The sequence below is a fragment of the Mus caroli genome, chromosome 9 (genome assembly GCF_900094665.2).
Source record: "Mus caroli chromosome 9, CAROLI_EIJ_v1.1, whole genome shotgun sequence".
Taxonomy (NCBI): Eukaryota; Metazoa; Chordata; class Mammalia; order Rodentia; family Muridae; genus Mus; species Mus caroli.
The window spans coordinates 12,025,989-12,049,556 of NC_034578.1; the positions used below are offsets into that span (position 1 = coordinate 12,025,989).

The 23,568-nt window shown below is 43.7% G+C and overlaps 1 protein-coding gene across 1 annotated transcript; it reads right to left on the reverse strand.

The window, feature by feature from the left end:
- Positions 1–11,114: 11,114 nt before the first annotated feature.
- Positions 11,115–23,190, reverse strand: Mtnr1b (melatonin receptor 1B). The gene is made up of 2 exons (XM_021173286.1): positions 22,878–23,190; positions 11,115–12,042 (listed from the first exon to the last, which is right to left on the reverse strand). The coding sequence occupies exons 1-2, from the start codon at positions 23,098–23,100 to the stop codon at positions 11,168–11,170; spliced, it is 1,098 nt and encodes a 365-aa protein (XP_021028945.1). The 5' UTR covers positions 23,101–23,190; the 3' UTR covers positions 11,115–11,167.
- Positions 23,191–23,568: the final 378 nt, after the last annotated feature.

Genomic DNA, 23,568 nt, shown 5'->3' on the forward strand with positions numbered 1-23,568 from the left:
TTTAGGACCTTCAAAAGTCTTAATACCTCGTCCTTTCTTTCCTAGCCCATGACCAGGCAAAAATTCTTGTCTGAGCATCTGCTTGGTCACTGCCTCATTAGGACTGCACATTATAACGCCCATCTGTAACAAGAGATCTCTTCCCCATAGGGTAACAGGAAAATTTGACATAACATACAGCTGAATTTGTCCTGAATTGCCTTCCTCATCTTTCCAGGTTAGCAATTTGGAGCTTTGTTTTGGGTTATTGGCATAACCAATTCCTTGAAGGTGAGTAAGTATATCAGACAAAGGCCAAGCTGAAAAACCAGTGCTGGCATAAATACCTGTTGCTCGCTGTGCCCAATACAATCCTCTGATTCTTTCCTTCTCGTGGAGCTCCACATGAAGCAGTGTTCCCTCAGTGTTTTCCCGCCATCTCCAGATTCCCGTTCATCCCTGTTCAGGCACCAATCTGTTGTAAGCCAGCCCCACCACCACCACCACCTACATGAACCGGGTACACCTGAGAGGCAGGCTGAGGTTGAAAGAGACTTAGACAGCGAGAAAGATAATGGAGCCAAGACAACCGTCTGATCAAGGCCCGCGAATTTATTAAGAGACAGCGCTTATAAGGGGGAAGGCTCATTCAACCCCGCCCCCACCCCCCTGCCAGTCCACTCTTGGTGTCTGGAGCCATTCTGTCAGCACTCAGTCACCAGGCTGGTTGCTTATTCAGGAATATCTCAGGAAGACAGGTTCAGCCTCTCAGCAGGTAGCAGAAGAGCAGGGCAGTTGTCACTTCAAAAGAAGCCAGCAAAGTCAGAAAGCTGCATCACAGGTGGCCCCAACTCAGTGGCAACAAGGTCTATACCAACCTGCTTCAGCCTGGGGGAGGCTACACTAGGTATTTCTTTTTGTGATGCTCTATGATAGGTTCCACCTGCTGTGGTGCTATTAATGGGATGCCAATTTTAACTTCCTTGTATTTAGTCTTATATTTTATTAGATATTTTCTTTATTTACATTTCAAAGGCTATCCCGAAAGTTCCCTGTACCCTCCTTCCACCCTGCTCCCCTACCCACCCACTCCCACTTCTTGGCCCTGGGCATATAAAGTTTGCAAGACCAAGGGGTCTCTCTTCCCAATGATGGCCAACTAGGCCATCTTCTGCTACATATGCAGCTGGAGACACGAGCTCTGGGGGTACTGGTTAGTTCATATTGTTGTTCCAACTATAGGGTTGCATACACTTTAAACTCCTTGAGTATTTCTCTAGCTCCTCCATTGTGGTCCTTATGTTCCATCCAATATCTGACTGTGAGCATCCACTTCTGTATTTGCCAGACACTGGCATAGCCTCACATGAGACAGTTATATCTGGGTCCTTTCAGCAAATCTTGCTAGCATATGTCTGGGTTTGGTGGCTGATTATGAGATGGATCCCTAGGTGCAGCAGTCTCTGAATATATCACATTTTCTGTATCCATTCTTCTGTTGAGGGCCATCTGGGTTCTGTCCAGCTTCTGCTTAATATAAATAAGGCTGCTATGAACATAGTGGAGCATGTGTCCTTATTACCAGTTGAAGCATCTGGGTATATGCCCAGGAGAGGTATTGCTGATCTTTCAGTAGTACTATGTTCAAATTTTTGAGGAACTGCCAGATTGACTTCTAGAGTGGTTGTATCAGCTTGCAATCCCACCAGTAATGGAGGAGTGTTCTTCTTTCTCCACATCCTCACCAGCATTTGCTGTCACCTGAATTTTTGATCTTCGCCATTCTGACTGGTGTGAGGTGGAATCTCAGGGTTGTTTTGATTTGCATTCCTCAGCAGAGAATTCTTTGTTTAGCTCTGTACCCCATCTTTTAATGGCATTATTTGTATTTCTGGAGTCCATCTTCTTGAGCTCTTTGTATATATTGGATATTAGTCCCCTATCAAATTTAAGATCGGTAAAAATCCTTTCCCAATCTGTGGGTGGTCTTTTTGTCTTATTGACAGTGTCTTTTGCCTTACAGAATCTTTGCAATTTTATGAGTTCCCAATTGTCAATTCTTGATCTTACAGCACAAGCCATTGCTATTATGTTTAGGAATTTTTCCCCTGTGCCCATATCTTCGAAGCTTTTCCCCACTTTCTCTATAAATTTCAGAGTCTCTGTTTTTATGTGGAGTTCTTTGATCCACTTAGACTTGAGCTTTGTACAAGGAGATAAGAATGGATCAATTTGTATTCTACATGATACTATATTTAATAGGTAGGGAGAAAGTTGGCATCCTTGTCTTGTCCCTGATTTTAGTGGGATTGCTTCAAGTTTCTCTCCATTTAGTTTGATGTTGGCTACTGGTTTGCTGTATATTGCTTTTATTATGTTTAGATATGGGCCTTGAATTCCTGATCTTTCCATGACTTTTATCATGAATGGGTGTTGGATTTTGTCAAATGCTTTCTTAGTATCTAATTAGATGATCGTGTGGTTTTTGTCTTTGAGTTTGTTTATATAATAGATTATGTTGATGGATTTCTGTATATTAAAACATCCCTGCAACCCTGGGATGAAGCCCACTTGATCATGATGGATGATTGTTTTGACGTGTTCTTAGATTCAGTTCGAGAGGATTTTATTGAGTATTTTTGCTTTGATATTCATACAGGAAATTGGTATGACCTTCTTTCTTTGTTGGATCTTTGTGTGGTTTAGGTATGAGAGTAATTGTGACTTCATAGAATGAATTGGGTAGAGTACCTTCTGTTTCTATTTTGTGGAATAGTTTGAGGAAAGTTGGAATTAGGTCTTCTTTGAAGGTCTGATAGAACTCTGCACTAAACCCATCTGGTCCTGGGCTTTTTTTTTTTTTTTTTTGGTTCTGAGACTATTAATGACTGCTTCTATTCTTTAGGGGAAATGAGACTGTTAAGATCCTTAATCTGATCTTGATTTAACTTTGGTACCTGGTATCTATCTAGGAAGTTGTCCATTTCATCCAGGTTTTCCAGTTTTGTTGAGTATAGCCTTTTGTAGTAGGATCTGATCATGTTTTGGATTTCCTCAGGTTCTGTTTTTATGTCTCCTTTTTCATTTCTGATTTTAATTAGGATACTGTCCCTGTGCCCTCTAGTTATTCTAAGGGTTTATCTATGTTGTTGATTTTCTCAAAGAACCAGCTCCTAGTTTAGTTGATTCTTTGAATTGTTCGTTTTGTTTCTGCTTGGTTGATTTCACCCCTGAGTTTGAATATTTCCTGCCGTCTACTCCTCTTGGGTGAATTTGCTTCCTTTAGTCCTAGAGCTTCTAGATGTACTGTCAGGCTGTTAGTATATGCTTTCTCTAGTTTCTTTTGGAGGCACTCAGGGCTATGAGTTTTCCTCTTAGGACCACCTACATTGTGTCACATAAGTTCGGGTATGCTGTGGCTTAATTTTCATTAAACTCTAAAAAAGTTTTTAATTTCTTTCTTTATTTCATCCTTGACCAAGGTATCAGTGAATAGAGTGTTGTTCAGTTTCCACATGAATGTTGGGTTTCTATTATTTATGTTGTTACTGAAGATCAGCCTTAGTCCGTGGTGATCTGATAGGATGCATTGGATAATTTCAATATTTTTGTATCTGTTGAGGCCTGTTTGTGACCGATTATATGGTCAAGTTTGGAGGAGGTACCATGAGGTGCTGAGAAGAAAGTATATCCTTTTGTTTTATGATAAAATGTTCTGTAGATATCTATTAAATTCATTTGTTTCATAACTTCTGTTAGTGTCCATGTGTCTCAGTTTAGTTTCTGTTTCCAGGATCTATCCATTGGCGAGAGTGGGGTGTTGAAGTCTCTCACTATTTATTTATTATTGTGTGAGGTGCAATGTGTGCTTTAAGCTTTACTAATGTTTCTTTAATGAATGTGGCTGCCCTTGCATTTGGAGCAAAGATATTCAGAATTGAGAGTTCCTCTTGGTAGATTTTACCCAAGCTTTGAATAGTCTGAACAAACCTCCTACTGTTTTACAACCTGGCTGAAGTTGGTGCCTGACCTTGCCACATTCGCATTTCCTATGAAGCCTTGAGGAGCGGAACACCTACTGAGCTTACTTTGCAACTCAATCCAGGTGAAACAAAGCAATCTAACCCAGTCAAAACAAAGGGTGGGTCTTTGGGTTTTGTCCATATAAATGCAGAGCTGAAAATTAATCTTTGAACCATGATCAGAAATCTTTGTCTTTGCTTCATTCTTCTCTGCGGTCCTTTTTCATTTGCAGCCTCCCTTTCAGGTGTATCTAGTTCTCCGTGGCTGCTGGACAGCTACAAAGTTAGATCCTCATACAAATATTAATATGCATATATGTATGATGTATTATAAATAATGTTACATGTTGTCAGTATTTTCTTTTAAAATTTTATTATTTAAATAATATTATTACTTAATAATAATATTTATTATTTAGTATTTGAGAACTTCATACATGAATGTGATGCATTTAGATCAACTCTACCTGTGAGTCACTCCCCTCCCACTGCTCCCATGCATCCCCAGCTTCATGTGCTCCTTTTAAATCCACTGAATGCACTTACTGCTGCCTTAATGTAAAGTGGTTGTGGAGCCATCCATTGGCACATAGGTAGTCGATTGGGGCTGCATGAAGAAAATTGACTATCTCAGTAGCTATCAAATGCCAACAGTCACTCAGATAGGCTTGAGGTTTTGTGAATCCCACCTCCATCCATGCTGGTATTTTGGCTAAGTTGACATAAAGAAGTGATTTTGTAATGGTGATTTTACATACACATGCAATTATCTTGTTCTTACTTGTGTGTTTCTGTGCCTCTCTCATTGTTCCCTTGAGCCCTTCTTGATGGTCCTTTTCCTCCTAAAATTTTCTTGCTTATTGGTTTTTGTGTCATTTATATTCTGTCTTGCACCTCTCAAAGAGCTCTTTCTTACAGTCAGTGCCCTCCATCATGCTTTAATAATCTCTCCACACTTGAATTTAGAGTCTGCACAGAACAGAAAACATAGAGTGTTTGTCTTTCCACATCTGGCTTATTTCACTTAATACCATATGCTCTAGTTCCACTCACATTCCTGCAAACATAATAACTTCCATTTTGTTTTATGGCTGCATAATATTCCATTGTGTATAAGCATTACATTTTCATCGTCCATTCTTCTGTTGATAGACACCCAGGCTGGTTCCATTTTCTAGGTGTTGTGAACAATGCAGCACTGAATACATATGTGCATGTATTTCTGTGGTGTAGTGACCTAGAATTTATTGAGTGCATACTCAAGGATAGTGTAGCTGGTGCATATGGTTGTCCTACTTTTAGTTTTATGAGGAACATCCATGCTGGCTTACACTCTCTATGGCTCTCCACAGTGAATGAATTAATGTTTCCTTATCTCCTCCCCAACACTTGTGACCATTTATTTTCTTTAAGATACTCATTTTGACTCTGGGGAGGCAGAGGAGTTTTAATTTCTATTTCCTTCTTGTCTAAGAATATCGAACACTTTTCCAGATATTTATTGGTAATTTGCAATTCTTCTTTTGAAAATTAACTGTTTAGTTATTTCATGTATTGATGGAATAGTTTAGGCATTTCACATTTGATGTTATTTTTCTAGATATGAATTCCCTCTCTAATCCATAGTTGGCCAAATTTCTCCCCATTTGCAGTCTGTGTCTTTGCGGGATGGTTGTTTCCTTTGCTGTGTATAATTTTATGAAATCCAATTTCCAGTCCCTAAGATTAATTACTTCTTAATCTACTGGAGGCTTTTCAGAATGTCTTTGCTTATGCCTGTTTCTTAGAGTATTTTCTTCTAGCAGACTCAAAATTTAAAGTCTTAAGAACTTTGATCCACTTTCAATTGATTTGCATGCAGGTTGATAGGGATGGACCTTGTTTCAGTTTTCTGCATGTAGACACCCAGTTTTCCTAGCACCATTTATTAAGTAGATTCTCTTCATTCAATGAATGTGTTTTGCATCTTTGTTTAAAATTAGGCGGTTAAAGCTATATTGGTTTACTTATTGATACTCTGTTATATTCTATGTCATTTCTGTGCAAATACAGTTCTTGTTACTCCTCTGTAGTACAATTGGGTATTGTAACCTCCAACATTACCCTTTCTACTTATGGTTACTTTGGCTACTTGTGGTATTTTGTACTTCTATATACATTTTAAGATTGCTTTCTAGTTCTGTGAAGAATGTCAATGGAATTTTGAATTTGAATCTGTAGCTTGCTTCTTGGCATTTTTATAATATTAACTACATCAGTCCATAAACATGAGTTTTTCCATCTTCTAGGTTCTTCTTTAATTTTTTTTTTCAATTTTGCACAGTTTCTGTTATAGTGGTTGTTTTAGTCAGGGTTTCTATTCCTGCACAAACATCATGACCAAGAAGCAAGTTGGGGAGGAAAGGGTTTATTCAGCTTACACTTCCATACTGCTGTTCATCACCAAGGAAGTCAGGACTGGAACTCAAGCAGGTCAGAAAGCAGGAGCTAATGCAGAGGCCATGCAGGGATGTTCTTTACTGGCTTGCTTCCCCTGGCTTGCTCAGCTTGCTCTCTTATAGAACCTAAGACTACCAGCCCAGAGATGGCCCCACCCAAAAGGGTCCTTTCCCCGTTGATCACTAATTGAGAAAATGCCTTACAGTTGGATCTCATGGAGGCATTTCCTCAACTGAAGCTCCTTTCCCTGTGATAACTCCAGCTGTGTCAAGTTGACACAAAACTAGCCAGTACAGTAGTCTTTCACCTTGATTAGGCTTAATCATCCACACACATAAATTTTATAGGTATTATGAAGCAATTACAAATTTTCTCATTTTTTCTTGGAAAATTTTTTATTAGTATGTAGAAAGGCTAATTGTCATGCGTTGATTTTGCATGCTGGTATTCTGCTGAAGGTGTGCATCAGGGATAAGAGTTTTCTGGTGGAGACATCAGCGTCATTCAAAAATAGAACCAAACATAAATACAAATCAAAAATTAAATAAGTAGTTACAACAGAGAGGTTTACATGTGTTTCCATTAAGACTAGTTATCTAACTAAACATTCATTGTCTGCTACTAGCTTCACAGGTTCTTTAAGTGTTTGAAACAATAATTCTTATGTCTAAGTTAGCATGGTTTTGTCAAGAGGTAAATCATCTGCCTTGTGTCTCATTAGTATTGAAGTTTTGTATAGATAAATCCAGTAAATATTTTATTTTTGTCCTTGCACCTACAATAAAGTCTCAGTTTATTCTCAGTTTGTGACCTTTAGTTATCAGATAATAGTTTCACATCCAGCCTAAAAGGAATGTTTTTCCTGATCATAAATCATAAATCTTTTCCAAGCCTGCTTTCTATCTTAGTGCAATTAACTTATGTCACATGAATGTTTTCAGAGCCCTAATTGCAGCCTTCATACTCAGAGGACTTAAAATTACTTGTATAAATTTGGGATTTTTATAGAATCATAATTAGGAATTAAGAAATGATCTATTTGTCTGTATAGCATTATTACAAGAGAATACATCTTCATTGATCTGCAGAAAATCTTCCCAATAGGGTGGGCTAATGCCAAGGCATCATTATCCTATTTGATAATAATAGGAAAGACATAATAATAAGAATCAGTTCTGAGATGAACTCTCTAAAAGTCTTGTAATTTTAGGGTTTATCCATCACACCCATGCAAAATGATATGTTATCTCCAGGAAAGTTACTTGTTCGTGTTTGCCTCTGCTAGATGGCTCCTGGCATAATCTTCAGTTTGCAAATATAAAACCCAGGTTTTTTCAATAAGGACAATAAGGCTTCATAGGATGACTTTGTTGTTAGACTTTTCATTTCTATTTTGTGCAGTAGTTAGAGGAATATTGGCGTTAGCTTTTCCTTAAAGGTTTCATAGAGTTTAGCAGTGAATCCATCTGAACACAGTCTTTTCTACTCCTTTGCTTTTGTGACTGATACTGTCATTTTTGTCTACTGTGTATAGTATTTTTTTTCAGTATATTTTGTATGATGGTCATGAACTTACTTAGTTTGTGCTTGTCTTGTTATACCTTTATTTGAACAGGTAAATTTGTTGAATACATGTACAAAAGAGCAACAGGAATCCAAAATGGGGCTCAGAACCATTGAGCATTAGTAAATTCAAATAGAAGCCACAGTCACATCCCATTATTTTTTAGGATGGCAGTTGTTATGAAAAGGTTGAAAGTGAAATCCCTGGCCAGTATTAGCAAGGAGATGTGGAGGCTGGAGTATCAGCACTTTTGCTGGACTAAAATCATGCAGCCATGTGACACACAGAATGAGCATTCCACGGAACACTAAGAATGGAACCAGCACTTGAAATCCATCTGAGTTCCTAGTGGTAGTGGAACATTTGGATACAACAGATGTTCTCACATCTGGGCCATTTTGAACAGTACCACCACAGACATGNGAGTGTACATAAGTCAGTGAGATCTTGACTTCAGCTCCTCTTGCTGAACTCTCAGAACTGTGATTTCTGGATTACAGTGGTAGTTCAATGAGTGTAAATGTAGGTTATTCCTCTTTACATAGGAACGAAATCTCATATAATACAAAGGAACATGGAGGATATTATCCCATATGAAAGAGCCCAGTTACAGAAGGGCATGTGCTGCATGAACCAGTGTCAGAGCGTTCTAAATACATCACTCCCCAAAGCCAGACATGGGTCATGGGGAGAAGGCAGCTCATGCTCACTCAGTGGGTGAATGGTTTGGGGTTTGTGCATGCAGAAGTTTCCTAGTGCTGTACTATACAACACAGCTCGCACTTGACAAACTTGCCTCTCTGACCCAGGTGTAGAAGTAATCTTGCTTGTAATTCCAGCACTCAGGAGGTAGAGGAGTCAGGAAAATCAGAAGTTCAAGGTCAGCCTCGGCTACATACCAAATTCAAGGTCAGTTTGGACCATATGAGATCCTTTCTTAAAATCTTCCCCAACCACCTTGAACAATTTAAACAGTTCTGATTTTAGCTCATTTTTTTCTTGCATATGGCTGGCTATAATTTATTAAGGAAAAATTGTTAGGCTCTTGTGACTGTCTATGTCTCAAATGTATCTCTGACAAGGTGTGTCTATGTGTGTGTGGTGATCCATGGTGGTCAAAATGCTCGATGACCATCAGTGTCAACTAGTCAGAAGTCTGCACTTGAACTTGGGGTCCCTTGACAGCTGAGGGTTCCTAGTGAGGAAACTTCTCAAAACAGAGCCATCCCAAGAAAGTTCACAGAAGGAAAATGGCTGTGAAGCACCTTTGCAGAGACTATTGAGTCTATCAAGCAGAACATGATTCGTCTCTGCACTGCTTGAAGAGAACTATCTGTACTTAAACTAAGGTCCAGTGGCCTGAGACCACTCCATGGCATATGAACATTGCTTTATGTTCTGGCTGTCCCCACATTCCTTTGTTCTCTGGGATACTGGTTCATCCCTCGAAACCTAAGAACACAAAAAGGGTCCTGGTTATTACACTTACATGCTGGGACCTGGAGGACCAGTGGCATCAATAGGCTAGGAAAGTGAAGGGATGCTGCAGTCCTTCTACCTACATTTATGTACATACAGTTAGCACTAAGAGACAGGGATGATCAGAAGGGTAGGGTCACCCTGTTGACAAGCAAGTGATGACAACCTCTTCATAAGCTGAGGTCACAGGAATCCTCCATGTTTGGTGACTGGAGAGAGGACGTAGAGACATAGCCACATCTGTCTAAGCAGGTCAGCCTCAACCTCCCCCCGGAGCCTAGAAAGCAGAGTCAGTGCAAGGAGCCCGAGGACTCCGGCGTTTCTGGGGGCTCTGTCAGACTGAAGTATGAACCTCGAAGTCACCTAAGTGGGAATATCTGCTCTCAGTCACTAATGCTGCCACCCATGTCCCCAGTCATCCCCCTAGTAGATCTCTAATATCAGACTTCCACACCTGAAACATTGGCAGGGTCCAGGGAATACACATTTTAAAGGAATGTCCCGGTAACTAGGCCACTAAGCATTCAGCCCAGCTTGGATTTCTCCCACTGCAGGGAAGTGATACTGTAATTAATGCTAAGCTGGCAGCACACCAGGGTCCCCCAGGTCTACCTCCAGGGAAGCCCTGTGGCTAGCTGAGGTAACTGTCCTGTCCCTCCAGTGGATCACATGCATGTAAGGTACTTAACCTGACTCAGTGCACCTCGGTCACTTTCCCCAAGGTCAGGAGGGGCAGAATCCGGTGCTGACAGGCTCTCTCACCCTAACCCTGAATTTAGCAGCTCTTTGAGCTCAGCCAATCAGTACAGTTCTTTGTGTTTCAGTTTCTTATTACACACACACACACACACACACACACAATTGTATCTATTCCAAGAATTTTGAGAGGATTAAATATGATAATGTATATCAAGCAATTAGCACAGTGACCAATGCAAAGAAAATACCCTCAAACTTTTGCTGATACCAGTCTGCCAAAAGACAGACCTCCCACAGGGCAGGCATCATGGTTCTCCTGCTGGACCACACTCACCAAGCATACTCAGTATCTGAAGAAAACAGTGTAATATGCACATGTGTTACTTGTGTGTTGTATATGTATATGGCATATGTTTCCTGTGTACGTGGTGTAAGTGTTTTATGTGTATGTTTCTTGTGTATATGAGTGTAGTGTATGTCTGGTAAATATGTATGTGGTTTGCATATGTATGGTGCTATGGTTGTGGTATACGTGGTATATGGTGTGTATATGCACATGGTGTGTGTGTGTATGGTATATATCTGGTGTAAATGGTATGCATTTTGTGTATATATTGTAGTGTGTGTGGATACAGTATATGGTGTGGTACATCATGATGTGTAGGGAAAGTTGATGGGTCCCTGGAAGTCACTCACCTTCAATACTGCAGATTTTGATCTTTCAGCATAGGTAGTCAAAAGAGATCTCTTAACAGGTCAATGTGGCAGGGAAAATGACTTCTCATGGGTAGGGCTTGACTTCTGCCCCAACCAATTGGAATCCAGTGCCCAATCTGCCACTAGGATTGTCTGCAGGTTTGCACTAGTGGTCACTTGAGTTCACCAGTTGTGGGATGCAGTGTGAGCAGTTGTTGCACAATGCCAGCAGCAACTCCACTCTGCTCACTTCACAGGTTTGCTGCTAGGCCCACCGAGCTGATGCAGGCTAGAGAGGACCTTCCTTGGCAGGCACGGTAGCCCTGGCAGCAGGTGGCGCCGGGCCCTGTGGCTCCTCAGTAAGGCAGCGTTTGGAAGCACGCTGTATGCAGCGCCGCCTAGTGTTCCATACGGCCAAGAGGATCCTCTTGTACTCCCTGCGGAAGTTCTGGTTCAGGAGCCCATAAACAATGGCATTAAGGCAGCTGTTAAAGTAAGCTAAGAAGTAACTGGTGACAAAGAGCCCTTCTGGGACCTGGAGAGCCATTGCCTCTGGGTTGATGGCCACTGCAAGGCCGATACAGTTGAGAGGGGCCCAGCATATAGCAAAAACCACAAACACTGCGAACATGGTTAGGAAACTGCGCAAATCACTCGGTCTCGGACGCAGCTTCCTCTCAGCCTTGGCCTTTCTTCGGGCCTGGAGTACCAGTACCCAGATTCGCAGGTAGCAGAAGGACACCACAGCGATGGGAAGGAGGAAGTGAATGGCCACCACAGCCGCCGTGTACTGTTTGCTGGCTGTCTGGATGAAGGTGCAGGAATAGATGCGTGGATCATACTCTAAAGACCCCACAAAGAAATTGGGCACCAAAGCCACCAGAGTGAGGAGCCAGACGAGGCTGATGTAGATGGGAGTATACCAGTGACTGCAGACCCGGTGATAGGTGGCACTGTGACAGATGCAGCAGTAGCGGTTGATGGCAATGGCTGTGATGTTGAAGACAGAGCCAATGACACTCAGGCCCATCACAAAGGCACTGGCCTTGCAGTGGGCCTCCCCAAGGGCCCAACCATCATGGATAATGGCCACAAGGATCAGTGGGTAAGGGTACAAGGCTACCACCAAGTCAGCCAAGGCCAGACTCACCACAAACAAATTACCTGAAGCAGGAAACACAGATCAGTAATCAGTAGGGGGTCCCACACCTTCTGGTCATTACTTTGGGTGACAGGGGACATATATTTGGGTAAAATGCTTGCACCTCAAGCATGAGGACCCAAGTTTGATTCACAGAACCAACACTTTAACAAGAAAACAAAGTCAGGCATGGTGATAATTCTTAAAACTCCGGGAAAGCCAGGCAGCTCCCTGGGGCTCACCCACCACTCAGGATAGCCTAATAAGTGAGTTCCACATTCATAACAGATCCTGTCTGAAGATATAAGGTAGATGGTACCTGAGAATACAGGGATGACACCCAAGGTTTATCTATGGCTTTTAGACCATACTTACCTTTGCATCTACACACACACACACACACACACACACACACACGATACACAGACACACAGACATGAACACTTACTTTTGCATCTACACACACACACACACACACACACGATACACAGACACACAGACATGAACATGACATTTTGTCTTTCTCTGAGCCACTTTGATTTGCACTGAAAGTAGAAATCACATGTCATTTAAAGACAAAATCGAGGGCTCAGATTGCATCTGTGCTTGTCTACTCAGGTTCTCATGTGCCTCCCTTTGTAACCTGCAAAGCTGTGATGAAAGCAATGTCCAGTGGAGTGGGTATTATCAAAGAACTGCTTCTAGGACAGGAACAGAGGCACGGTGTCAACTTGACACAAACCTAGACATATCTGGGTAGAGGAAATCTTAATTGAGAAAACGTTTCCTTAAGATTGGCCTACAGGCTTATGAGCAAGTCTGCGGAGGCATTTCCTTGGTTCATGAGTGCTATATGAGGGCCCAGCAAGAGCAGGTTGTGAGCAGAGACTGAGGGAACAGTCAACCAATGACTGCCCCTACTTGAGACCCATCCCATGTGAGAGAGCTGACCCATGACACTGTTGATGATGGTTGCAGACAGGAGCCTAGTATAACTGTCTCCTGAGAGGCTTCATCCATCAGCAGATGGAGAGGATGCAGAGGCCCATAGCTAGACATCAGTCAGAGCTTGGGGAGTCTTGTGCAAGAGTGGGGGAAAGAAGTAAACAGGTCGGAAAGGTCAAGGACACCACAAGAAGACACACAGAGTCAACTAACCTGGGATCATGGGGACTCCCAGAGCCTGGGCTACCAATCAGGGAACATGCAGGAACTGGACCTATAACCCCTATACATCTGTAGCAAATGTTCAGGTTGGTCTTTATGTGGTTCCACTAATAAGTGGAGTGGGGGCTGTCACTGTCTCTGTTCCCTGCCACTGGGTCCCCTTCCTCACCACTTGGACTGCCTGGTTGGACCTCAGTGAGATAGGATGTGCCTAGAACTGCTGGAACTAGATACTCCAGGGTGGGGTGGTGCCCAAAGGGGGCTTCCCTTCTCTGAGGAGAAATGGGTGGGGGCAGTGGGGGAGGGATCTGTAAGGATGGGACAGGGAAGAGAGGAGGCAGGGGCTTATGAACAGGATGTAAAGTGAATAAAAATGTAATTTTAAAAGTAAGTAAACAAGCAAAAAGAAAAATCAATCAAAGAAACAAGCAAGCAAACAAACAAAGAAAGAAAGCACCTGAGCCCTGGGGAGCAAGCCAGACAGTTGGCAGCATTCCTCCATGGCTTCTGCTGTAGTTCCTGCATTCAGGTTCCTACCTTCAGTTTCTGGTTTAATGTCCCTTCATAAAGAACTGTAAACAGAGCATGGGATATAAAATAAACCCGCTTCTCCTCATGTTGTTTTTTGGTTATAGTGTTTTATCACAGCAAAAGAAACCCTAACTAAGACACACAGAGACCCAACTGTTCTCCTCTTGTCTCAAATCACTGGAGGGGTCGGGTGGTGGCAATTCCTCCTTTGTCTGCACATTCCCTGGCTTTCTGAGATTTCTCCTCTGAATGGAGCCCTCCTCAGTGTCATCAATCCAACCAGCCAGAGCCCCAGGAAGCCACAGTCATCCAGGAACATAGCTCGAATGTCAGCCTCTGTTCCTCCAGTTTTGCTGTCTGAGAGCATCAGGGCACTGAAGGCATAGCACCAGGAACTGGAAGCTTCAACATGAAGCTGAGTGCATGCACCTCCCAAACACACCCCCCACCCCCGCCTCCCCCCAAGCCCTGTGTTTCCTTGAGCACTTGCTGTATGCTTACAAGACAGCAGGCTGTCCATGGGGAGGATTTCTCAGTGGCACAGTATACACAGGACATGGTCTTTAAATTTTTTTGGCCATGTGACAAAATGCATCCTGTTGTTGTAGGACAGATAAATGCAGTATGCTTGGATCTTAGACTGAATAGGAGAGAGGCAGCATTCTCTACTCTCTGCCTCCTGGCAGTGACTGCAGTGCAATTGTTTGTCATGGCCTTGCCACTATGCCTTCTCCACCATGATGAGCTGCCCCATTCAAACAGTCAGTGAGTCAAACCTTTTCTTCCCCAGGTTGCCAGTGTCTGGTGTTTTGTCCTAGCATCTAGAAAAGCTGCTGATGCATCGGCTCAAACTGCACTGAGTCCCAGGAAGCAGGGACCATGTCCTGTTCCACATTTCTGGGCTTCAGCTTAGGATCACAATCAAGTTCAGTTCTGGGATTTTAAGACTCCTTTAGAAGTTTGGAAGAGGTGCTGGAGGTTGGAGCAGCCTGAGATGTACTTAGCTCTGCTCATTTCTGGTCATAGGCATTTGGACTATTGTTGAACTTTCTCTGTGACTTCTTCATCAATACCTGCCTCTTCTACTGGAGACCACCCCTACACTCCTTAGTGTTGTTTTTTGTAAAGAACATTTCTCTAACGTAGGAAAGTTGGTTGCTACAGGTCCTGACAGTTTCAGGATGGATGGCAAACAGGCTCTTGGCATGTACAAACTTGAGCAGAAAAAGTCAAAACTGGTTGGAAGCTGGTGCCAGCTCTACCAGCTGTTTCCCTGGGAAAGCTAAGGCAAGCACTGCTGTGTTAATGTGGCTTGTCCCCTAATAATGCCCCAGAGGCTGCAAACAGCTTGTAAATAGCGAGCAGAACGCATTAGCTCCATGTGGGAAGTGATTCAATTACTCTCCCCTATTAAGCCTGCTGTTCCTAAAAGGCTGAAACCCTCCAGTCCCTGCTGGAGAGTCATCCGCCCAGTGGTCCTACTGTCTTCTAGCTTTCTTGGCATGAATCCCAATTAGATGACTTTGGATCTTATGGTGTCACCCATCTGTGAGATGCTGAGGTTATGGGGTTGCTCAGGATGAGATTCAGAGGAGGGCCCTGCTATATCAATTTCTTCCCCACCCAGGTGAGAAATCAATCAGCTGGCATGCAGATCTGCTCCTCATGTGTGCAATGGCTTGTTAATGAACAGCCATACACAAATCTTGGAGTGACTCATCCTGCCTGCCTCTGTCAGACAAGGTATGCCAGTGGGAAGGAGCTGCCACAGCTTGGTTGCATTCTTTGAAGTAGAATCCCTCCACTACTCACAGATAAAGCNCCCCCCCCCCCACTTCAGTCTCTTCTTATCCTGTCTCCATTCCAGGAATTTTGTATCTGAGGAGGAAGTTAGTGCTACTTTGTCTAGTCTTCATCAGATAGAACTTTGAAAGGCAAAGCGACTTCCATCTCTAGCCTTTTTGTTTACCTCTTGAAATCTGAAGAGTTTACTTGCGTTTAAAATAACCTTTGGCACTGAGCTTCAAGTTAGTCATTTATTTGGCAGGTACCCATGAGAATCTCCTCATAGCACTTCTGACTGTGCTAGGGGCTTAGTGACGGGTGGTGAGCAACCCAAGGGCATCCCTTCACAGAGAAGACAGCCAACGAATGAAAGCACAGGACAGTGAGAGAAGTCCTCTGATGGCTAACTACCTTCAGATCCATCTTCCTTCATCATTTATCTCAATAGACCATATATTATGCTCTCTCTCATATACAGGAAGGTCATAACATGAGAAAGACCTACCAGGATGTACCAACACAGAGGAACATTGACCAACGTAGTCCATGCCAGAGCAAGGAGGTTGGAAGAGTGGAAGTTTCTAAATCAGACAATAAAAAGGGATGGTGCTGTTCAGGCAGAACAATTCCCCAAAACACGTCAACAAGATTGCTTCCATGCAAGAACAGCAGGGCACCTCAAACAGGATCTTACCATGAGAGGTTATTAGCCTAAGAGATGTCAACATGAACCATGTGAAGCATTCTAATAACATTTTGGGTATAAGCAGTTTTGGAAAGATTGAACAAATACTTCATTAGTAATTTGGTTTCTTTACAAGTACCGAAGCAATGAATGAATGTAAAGTAATCTCCCAATTAGATTCTCAAATTCCTGGAGGGCAGAAATTGTTTTCTTTCCAAGTCCTATTATTTATGAAAAACCCTCAGGGTGTCAGGATGACTCCTAGGAAGGCGGAGATAAAACTGCTTTTTCCTTGGTTAAATAAAAGTAATAGTGTACTGGAAAATACCAAAGATGATATTTTGAAACCTTAAAGAAAGAAGACATATTTAAGAGTGTTTGAAGCATCTGTTTGAAAGAACTGCTGATAGGGTGTCAGCGAACATTATCCCATAATGACGGGAAGAGGTCGTCTGTGAACCAGGATGAGTGTTGTCTTATTACTTTAACAAATGCAACAGTAAGAGCAGGACAACAGCGAATGTGCCGCCAGACTCCATGGTGTGCACTCAGTGCTTCTTGTAAGAATCCTCTAAGTTTAACCAGATAATTTTCTATTTTTTTGACCATTTTTTTATTAGGTATTTTCTTCATTTACATTTCAAATGCTATCCCAAAAGTCCCCCATACCCTCTCCCCCACTCCCCTACCCACCCACTCCCACTTCTTGGCCCTGGTGTTCCCCTGTACTGAGACATATAAAGTTTGCAAGACCAAGGGGCCTCTCTTCCCAATGATGGCCGACTAGGCCATCTTCTGCTACATATGCAGCTAGAGACACGAGCTCCAGGGGTACTGGTTAGTTCATATTGTTGTTCCACCTATAGGGTTGCAGACCCCTTCAGCTCCTTGGGTACTTTCTCTAGCTCCTATATTGGGGGCCCTGTGTTCCATCTAATAGCTGAGTGTGAGCATCCACTTCTGTGTTTGCTAGGCACCGGCATAGCCTCACAAGAGACAACTATATCAGGGTCCTTTCAGCAAAATCTTGCTGGCATATGCAATGGTGTTTAACCAGATAATTTTCTATCTCCTAGATAATGGAACAGGTACCAGGTCATAAGAGTGTACAGCAGAAGGCTGGAGAAAGAACCAGAAGACAAGAAAGCTAGGGGAGAAATGGAAGTTCACAAGGGTGTAGAGTATTGATGTTCATCATAAGTGAAGGGCAGAAATAGGACCCAGCAGAACTTGGCAGTGAACAGTTCAGCCAAGACATCAGCAAGCTAATCTATGCTCTTTGCAGGAGAATAAAATGGTGGTCTGTTACCTGTTCTTTCAATCAGTTTTGACTTCAAGGAATGAGAGATAGAATAATATTTGCACAGGGATATCCATTGGATGAGGGATTTTAGAATTTTACAATTATATTAGCTATTTTCTCTCTTCCTCTTTTTATTAGTGTATATTTTTGTATCTACATAGTGGCTTCATATGTAGATTTTCATTGAAGTGTATCATGTACATTGGACCCTCTCCTTTCTCCCCTCCCCCTAACCATTCATCCTCTTCCCTTTTCTTTCTCAAATGAAGATTTCTGTCTGACACAGGAGAAATACTTAGTCGTTGCTTTAGTTGCCTTTCTGTTTCTGTGATAAAAAATAGACCGAGGTCTATTATAGCTTACTCTCCTGAAGTATAGTCCATTATGGTAGGGAAGATTTGGTAGAAGGGGCTTGAAGCAACGGACCACTTTCCATTCTCAGTTGGGAGGCTAAAGGAGTTGAATGATGGGTTCAGATCACTTTCTTTATATTTACAGCCCATGAATGGGAGCCACCCACAGATGGATCTTCCAACCTCAATTAACTTAATCAAGAAACTCCCTCACAGGTCTGCCCAGAGGTTTGTCTCCTTGATTCTGCCTAGTTGACAATTTAATGATCACACTCATGCCAACTATTATTTATGAGTGCTGTTCTCTTATTATCAGCTGTACTGAAAGAACTGAGCATTTGGCTCATGAGACAAAATAGGATTTCCCCATGAGGTAAGACATGAGGTATAGAGCCATGTGCCAGATCTTGGTGGGGGTGTGTTCTAACACATGCGAATTAGGTGATTTAATCCTCCTGGGAACTTTACAGGGTGCCCTTACATAAGTAAGACATTGCAGCCTGATCTTGCCTGCAATCGTCCTGATGACTACAGACAATAGAGAAAGCATTAAACTCCCCTAGCGTTTGCTCCCTAACTCTTACCTGCTTCACTATACACATTTTACACTGTGAGTTGCAGACACCACAGTCATGGCAGACCACGTCCTGCACGACATCTTGTCTAAGTATGGAAGTCAATGCTTTGGAAATGAAGGCAGTTAGACTGAAGAGTCTCTATGTCCCCAGGAAGCTGAGAACTCTGCAGAGAGAACAAGCAAGGACTAAGAGTTCTCCCCCTTACACAGCTAAAGACACAATTATAGACTTTTAAAAAAGCATTGATTTTTGCGCAATGAAAAGATAATAAGGCCTTCACCTCTGAACTGTGGAGACTGAGATCTCACATACACGAGGGAGAGAGGCCAGGGCAGTCGGACTTGTTCTTCAGCTGACGTTAAACACCTAACACCCTGTCTGCTAGCTCAGCAACAGGCACAGCTGACATCAAGTGGCATCTTGGTGAGTGACTGGTGGCAGGTTAAGTCCTGATTGCAGTGGGTTTCCTCTTTCTCTCTCCTCCTGGGGGAAGGGGCCACGAGCTTACTAATCATCTCCTTGCATGCCTTCAAAGTGCCTTTGTACAGGGCCACCCACCTTATTCTGACATCATGTGCTATGTATGCTTCCTTATAGGGAAGGGCATGTCATGACAAGCTTCTTTGCACAGTATCATACAGTGGGGAAGGATAGCCACCTGCACCTCCTAGGAGGGCCCTGGATCTGGATAAGGGACAAAGAGAGCCTTGAGTACCACAGGGCCCTGAGAGAAGCTGTGGTGTGGAAGAACAGACATTGCATGTGAACCTAGGAATTTATCAGCCCCTGAGGCCCTTCTGCTTTACAAATGACAAAACACTTCAGACATGGCAGTGTCCACTCACTAGCAACACCTTCTAAATCACCTGTTCACCACAGCCTAGCACGAAGAATATCCATGGTCAGATCATGGCTCCTGACTGGTAACCAGGAACTCAGGGTGCATAGCTGACAAAGCAAGGGGTGAGGAACCTTGCTGTGTGTTCCTAAATGCTGTTTGAGAGGAGATAATGGTGGGATGCACAGAGGGCAGTGTCATTTCCTAGGCTTTTGTGTTGGGGACTATATGGTGGTGGTGGTAGCAAGAACCCCATGTTTATAGGCTCTGTGTGTGTGTGTGTGTGTGTGTGTGTGTGTGGTGTGTATGTGTGGTGTGTGTGTGTGTGTGTAGACCAAAGCTTGACATTAGTGTCCTTGATTGCATTCCACTTTCCATATTGAGTGAGGTAAGGCAACTTGCTGAACTTGGAGTTCATTGATTCAGCTGGTTTGGCTAACCAGCTTGCTTCAAGGATCCTGTCTCTGCTCCCAGAGTGCTGATATTACAGGTAGGCCACCATGCCCACCCAACACTTATGTGGATGCTAACAATCTGAACTGTGTTCCTCTCAGGTCTGCACATCAAGTACCTTACCCAGAGAGCCGTCTACCCCAGCCTTTGAGACAGTTTATGGTGGTTCAAGACAGAGTGTCAAGGAGGCACTGAGCAAGTTTTAGAGCTGTGGTGCAGCTGAGGCTGCTGAGAGATTCCAGCCATCTAGGATCTAGAGCCGGCAGGTCTTTGTGACTAATCCAGATGTAGGCTTTTATTGCCCTCAGGAAGCATAATGTGAGGTGACAAGGCACTGTGGGCAAGGCTCTGGTATAGAGAGGATGACACATACCTGACTGTTCTCTCAGTGGTCAGTTCCCCGAATCTACCCCCTTGTCCCCAAGTCCCCTGCCCCGCTCCAACAACTCCCACAATGGAGCTGGTCTTGTGATAGTCAGTAAGGAGTCCTCATGTCTCCTGCGAAGCATGCTGGAACCTCAGGTGGACTACATGTCTTGGCTGCTGGAAATAAATGTTCTTTATATGTGTAGTCAGAATTTTATGATGGTTAATGTTGACTGTCACCCTGACAAGATCTAGAATGACCCAGGAGTCAAACCTCTGGGCATGTCTGTGGGACATAGACATTTTAGATTGAATTAACTGATGTGGGAAGACGCACTTTAAATGTGGGCAGCAGCAATCTATGGAGTGATTCCCAGACCAAATACAAAAAGGCATCTGAGCTGAGAACCAGTGTTCACCTCTCCCTGGTTCCTGACTGTGGAGACAGTGTGGACACCTGGCTCAGGCTCCTGCTGCCCTGCCCAGCCCAGCACGAAGGACCTTCAAATCCTTCAAATCCTGAGACAAAGCAAACCATTCCTTCCTTATGCTGCTTTTATTTTCATGAATTTTTTTACAGCAGTGGAAGCCTAACCAATACAGTATTGACAGAGAGAGGGAACAGAGGAGTACAAAAAGTCTGAGGGAAGTTGTTCTTGAGGTAAAGATAACATCTTCAGTTTAAAAATGACTAATAAAGAATGAATAGGTGCTGACGTTTCAAGTGGATGCAGGTTTTCGGAGCATTTTGAAACATCACTTTACCACGGTCATTTAGTTTAAGACAACACTACATTAAAAAAAAAAAAAAAAAAAAGACTGTCACCAATAAAGCCAACAGTCATAAAAACAAGGGTTGGGCATAAGACACAGGGAAGACTTGCCTAGCATGGATGCGATTCTTTGTTCCATTCCTAACACAAAATGGGGAGGAGGAGGAGGAGGGGGAGGAGGGAGGAGGAGGAGGAGAAGAAGGAGGAGGAGGAGGAGGAGGAGAAGAAGGAGGAGGAGGAGGAAAGAAGCAAGCAAGAAAGCAAGCAAGTGCAAGCACTGATTAAATTGCATGACTGTGCAAGTTGCCAGCAGGGCAGGAAGAAATGCTCCTGGATAGCATGTTAATTCATTTCTCTGGTGCTGAGCACCAGTGCACAGGCAGCAGGGGATAGGAGGGATAGGATGAAGCATCAGTAATTTCCCATTCTCCCCAGGCCTGACGGCACTCTCAGGTCCGTAAGGTTTCCTGGAGATGGTGGGGAGCACAGAGTTGGATAGTCTTGTGTGGGATGGAAAAGGGGCAGGATTCTGACCTTCCTCAGGCAAGAAGCAGCAGTGAACACTTCCTCAACCATCGCTCTCATGGCAGACAACCTAGGGGTGGAACAGGCTTCTCTGGGCACCCAGCAAAGTATGAGGACCTGGAGGGCTAGGCACCCTGGTCCACAGGGACAAAGCCTGAGCAGCTGAACACCGGCCTTCCTGTTCAGGAAATGAATGTTTGAGGCTGCAGTGTTAGGGCAGTGTGTGTGTGTGTGTGTGTGTGTGTGTGTGTGTGTGTGTGTGTGTGTGTGTGTTTGGATATATATGTTATGCATAGTTTTCTAAGAGAAGCTAACTCTTTGCTATTACAGGTTTATTTTCCAAAGCTACAATGATGTCTTGAAAAGGTATTCCAGGAAAGAGTGACTGGTGCCTGTGTGCTCCTTAGTAATGATAACTTTCCCACAGGATGACTAAAAACTCAAACTTGACTCCTGGATTCTTTTATAGATAAAAATTCTCGGCACCCTCTTTCCTCAAGACATTTATATAATTTAGTAAGAATGGCTTTTGCCAAGAGCCTGGCATCTTAGAAAGGCAGTTTAAAGCTTTCCCGTTGTTAATTTTCACACCATTTCCACTTTAGTTGGTCCTGACATTCAAGGTAAGAATGACAAAATTAATAAGAATTGATAAGAATTGATAAGAATCAGTGTGTCACTGAGGGCCCTCTCAAGCTCGCCTGGTCACACATTGCAGCACCCCATCAGGAGGTGACCTTACACACCCCTGCCTCAGGAAAAAAATTGAAATGAGAATAGATTGGAAAGAAAAAGCATTTTAAGAATTGACACATAATTTAGCCAAATCATTGCTTAAATTCTCACAGTGCATCCCACAATTTCCCTGTCTTCATTCAGAAAAGCTGGTGTTGATAGAAGTCGCGCCTGCAATGTCTAAATTACACTCTTACTTGGAATTGGATCTTCTAGTGACTAGATGAATTTTTGACACAAAGCTTAGCAGAATGCTGGCATCCATCCATTGCTCACGTCCATACAGTGTACGGTCGTTCTGCCAGCAAGGGCCTTTAAATTACCTAGTGTATGAAGTCAGTTTGGCAGGTAGGGAGAGGCAGTCTGTAACAGGTCAGGAGCGTCTATGGCCGGAGGCGCTCCGTCTAGCAGAAACAGTTGAAACGCCATAGGTAGCTGCAGTGTGTAGCTCTACAGCTCTCGCAGCCTGCCACAAACCAGTGCTCAAGAGAAGCCTGGCTCATTCATATTGGCATTAATGTGTCAAGTGTGTCTTGGGCAGCTTCCAGACCAACTTCGCAGGAGGAAACCAGAACTTCCTCTAACTTCTTCAAAGAACCAAAGTCTGGGATTGGATGAATGAATGGAAAGAGACACCTGCCACTGAGGACAGAACAGGGACATGTGGGTGACAGGTGTGTGAGGAGCTGTTAAGGATCTAAGGTTCGGAGTTCGAACCAGTGGCGAGGCATGGTGGAATTTCAGTGTCAAGGAAGCTTACACTCACCTGCGTTCCGCAGCTTGCGGTTCCTGAGCACTGAGAGGATGACAAGCAGGTTCCCCACGAAGTCCACAGCTGTGGTGACGACGACTACTGTAGATAGCATGGGAGCCACCCAGGGTGCCCGGGGAGTCACAGGGGGCCCGGCTCCGGCTGACCCAGACCAACTAGGGCGCGCTGCCAGCCCGCTGGCCTCACAGCAGTTAGCGATTGAGCTGTTCTCAGGCATCGCGATGCTGCCTGGGATAGATGCACAAGGTGCGCACTGCTTGGGGCGCTCCCGCTGTCCCCTCCTCGCCCAGTGAGTGTTAAGAAGAGGCTGCGGGGAGGGACCTAGAGGAGACAATTAATTGAACGTGAGCAGAGGGGCGGAGAGAAATAAAAGGTCCAGACAGGGACTGGGACTCAGGTGTTGTAGAGAAGAACGCGTCCCTCAGTGGCACGCTCAGGAACAGCATTACAGGGTCTCTGCGTCTCTGCGCGACTGCCAGAGACCAGCCAGTGTCTGGCCCATCTAAAAACCAGGGATAGGTAGATATTTTACTACGTGGAGAAGCTGTGTCCATTTGGGAACACCCTTCTTTGTGGACTGGAGCAGGTACTGGTTAGAGCTGTCTGGTCATCAGAAGGATGGGGTTTGAGACCCCCCTCTGCTAGGCACAGCTGCTCTAAAGAGCAGGTGACTCCTGAGGAGTGA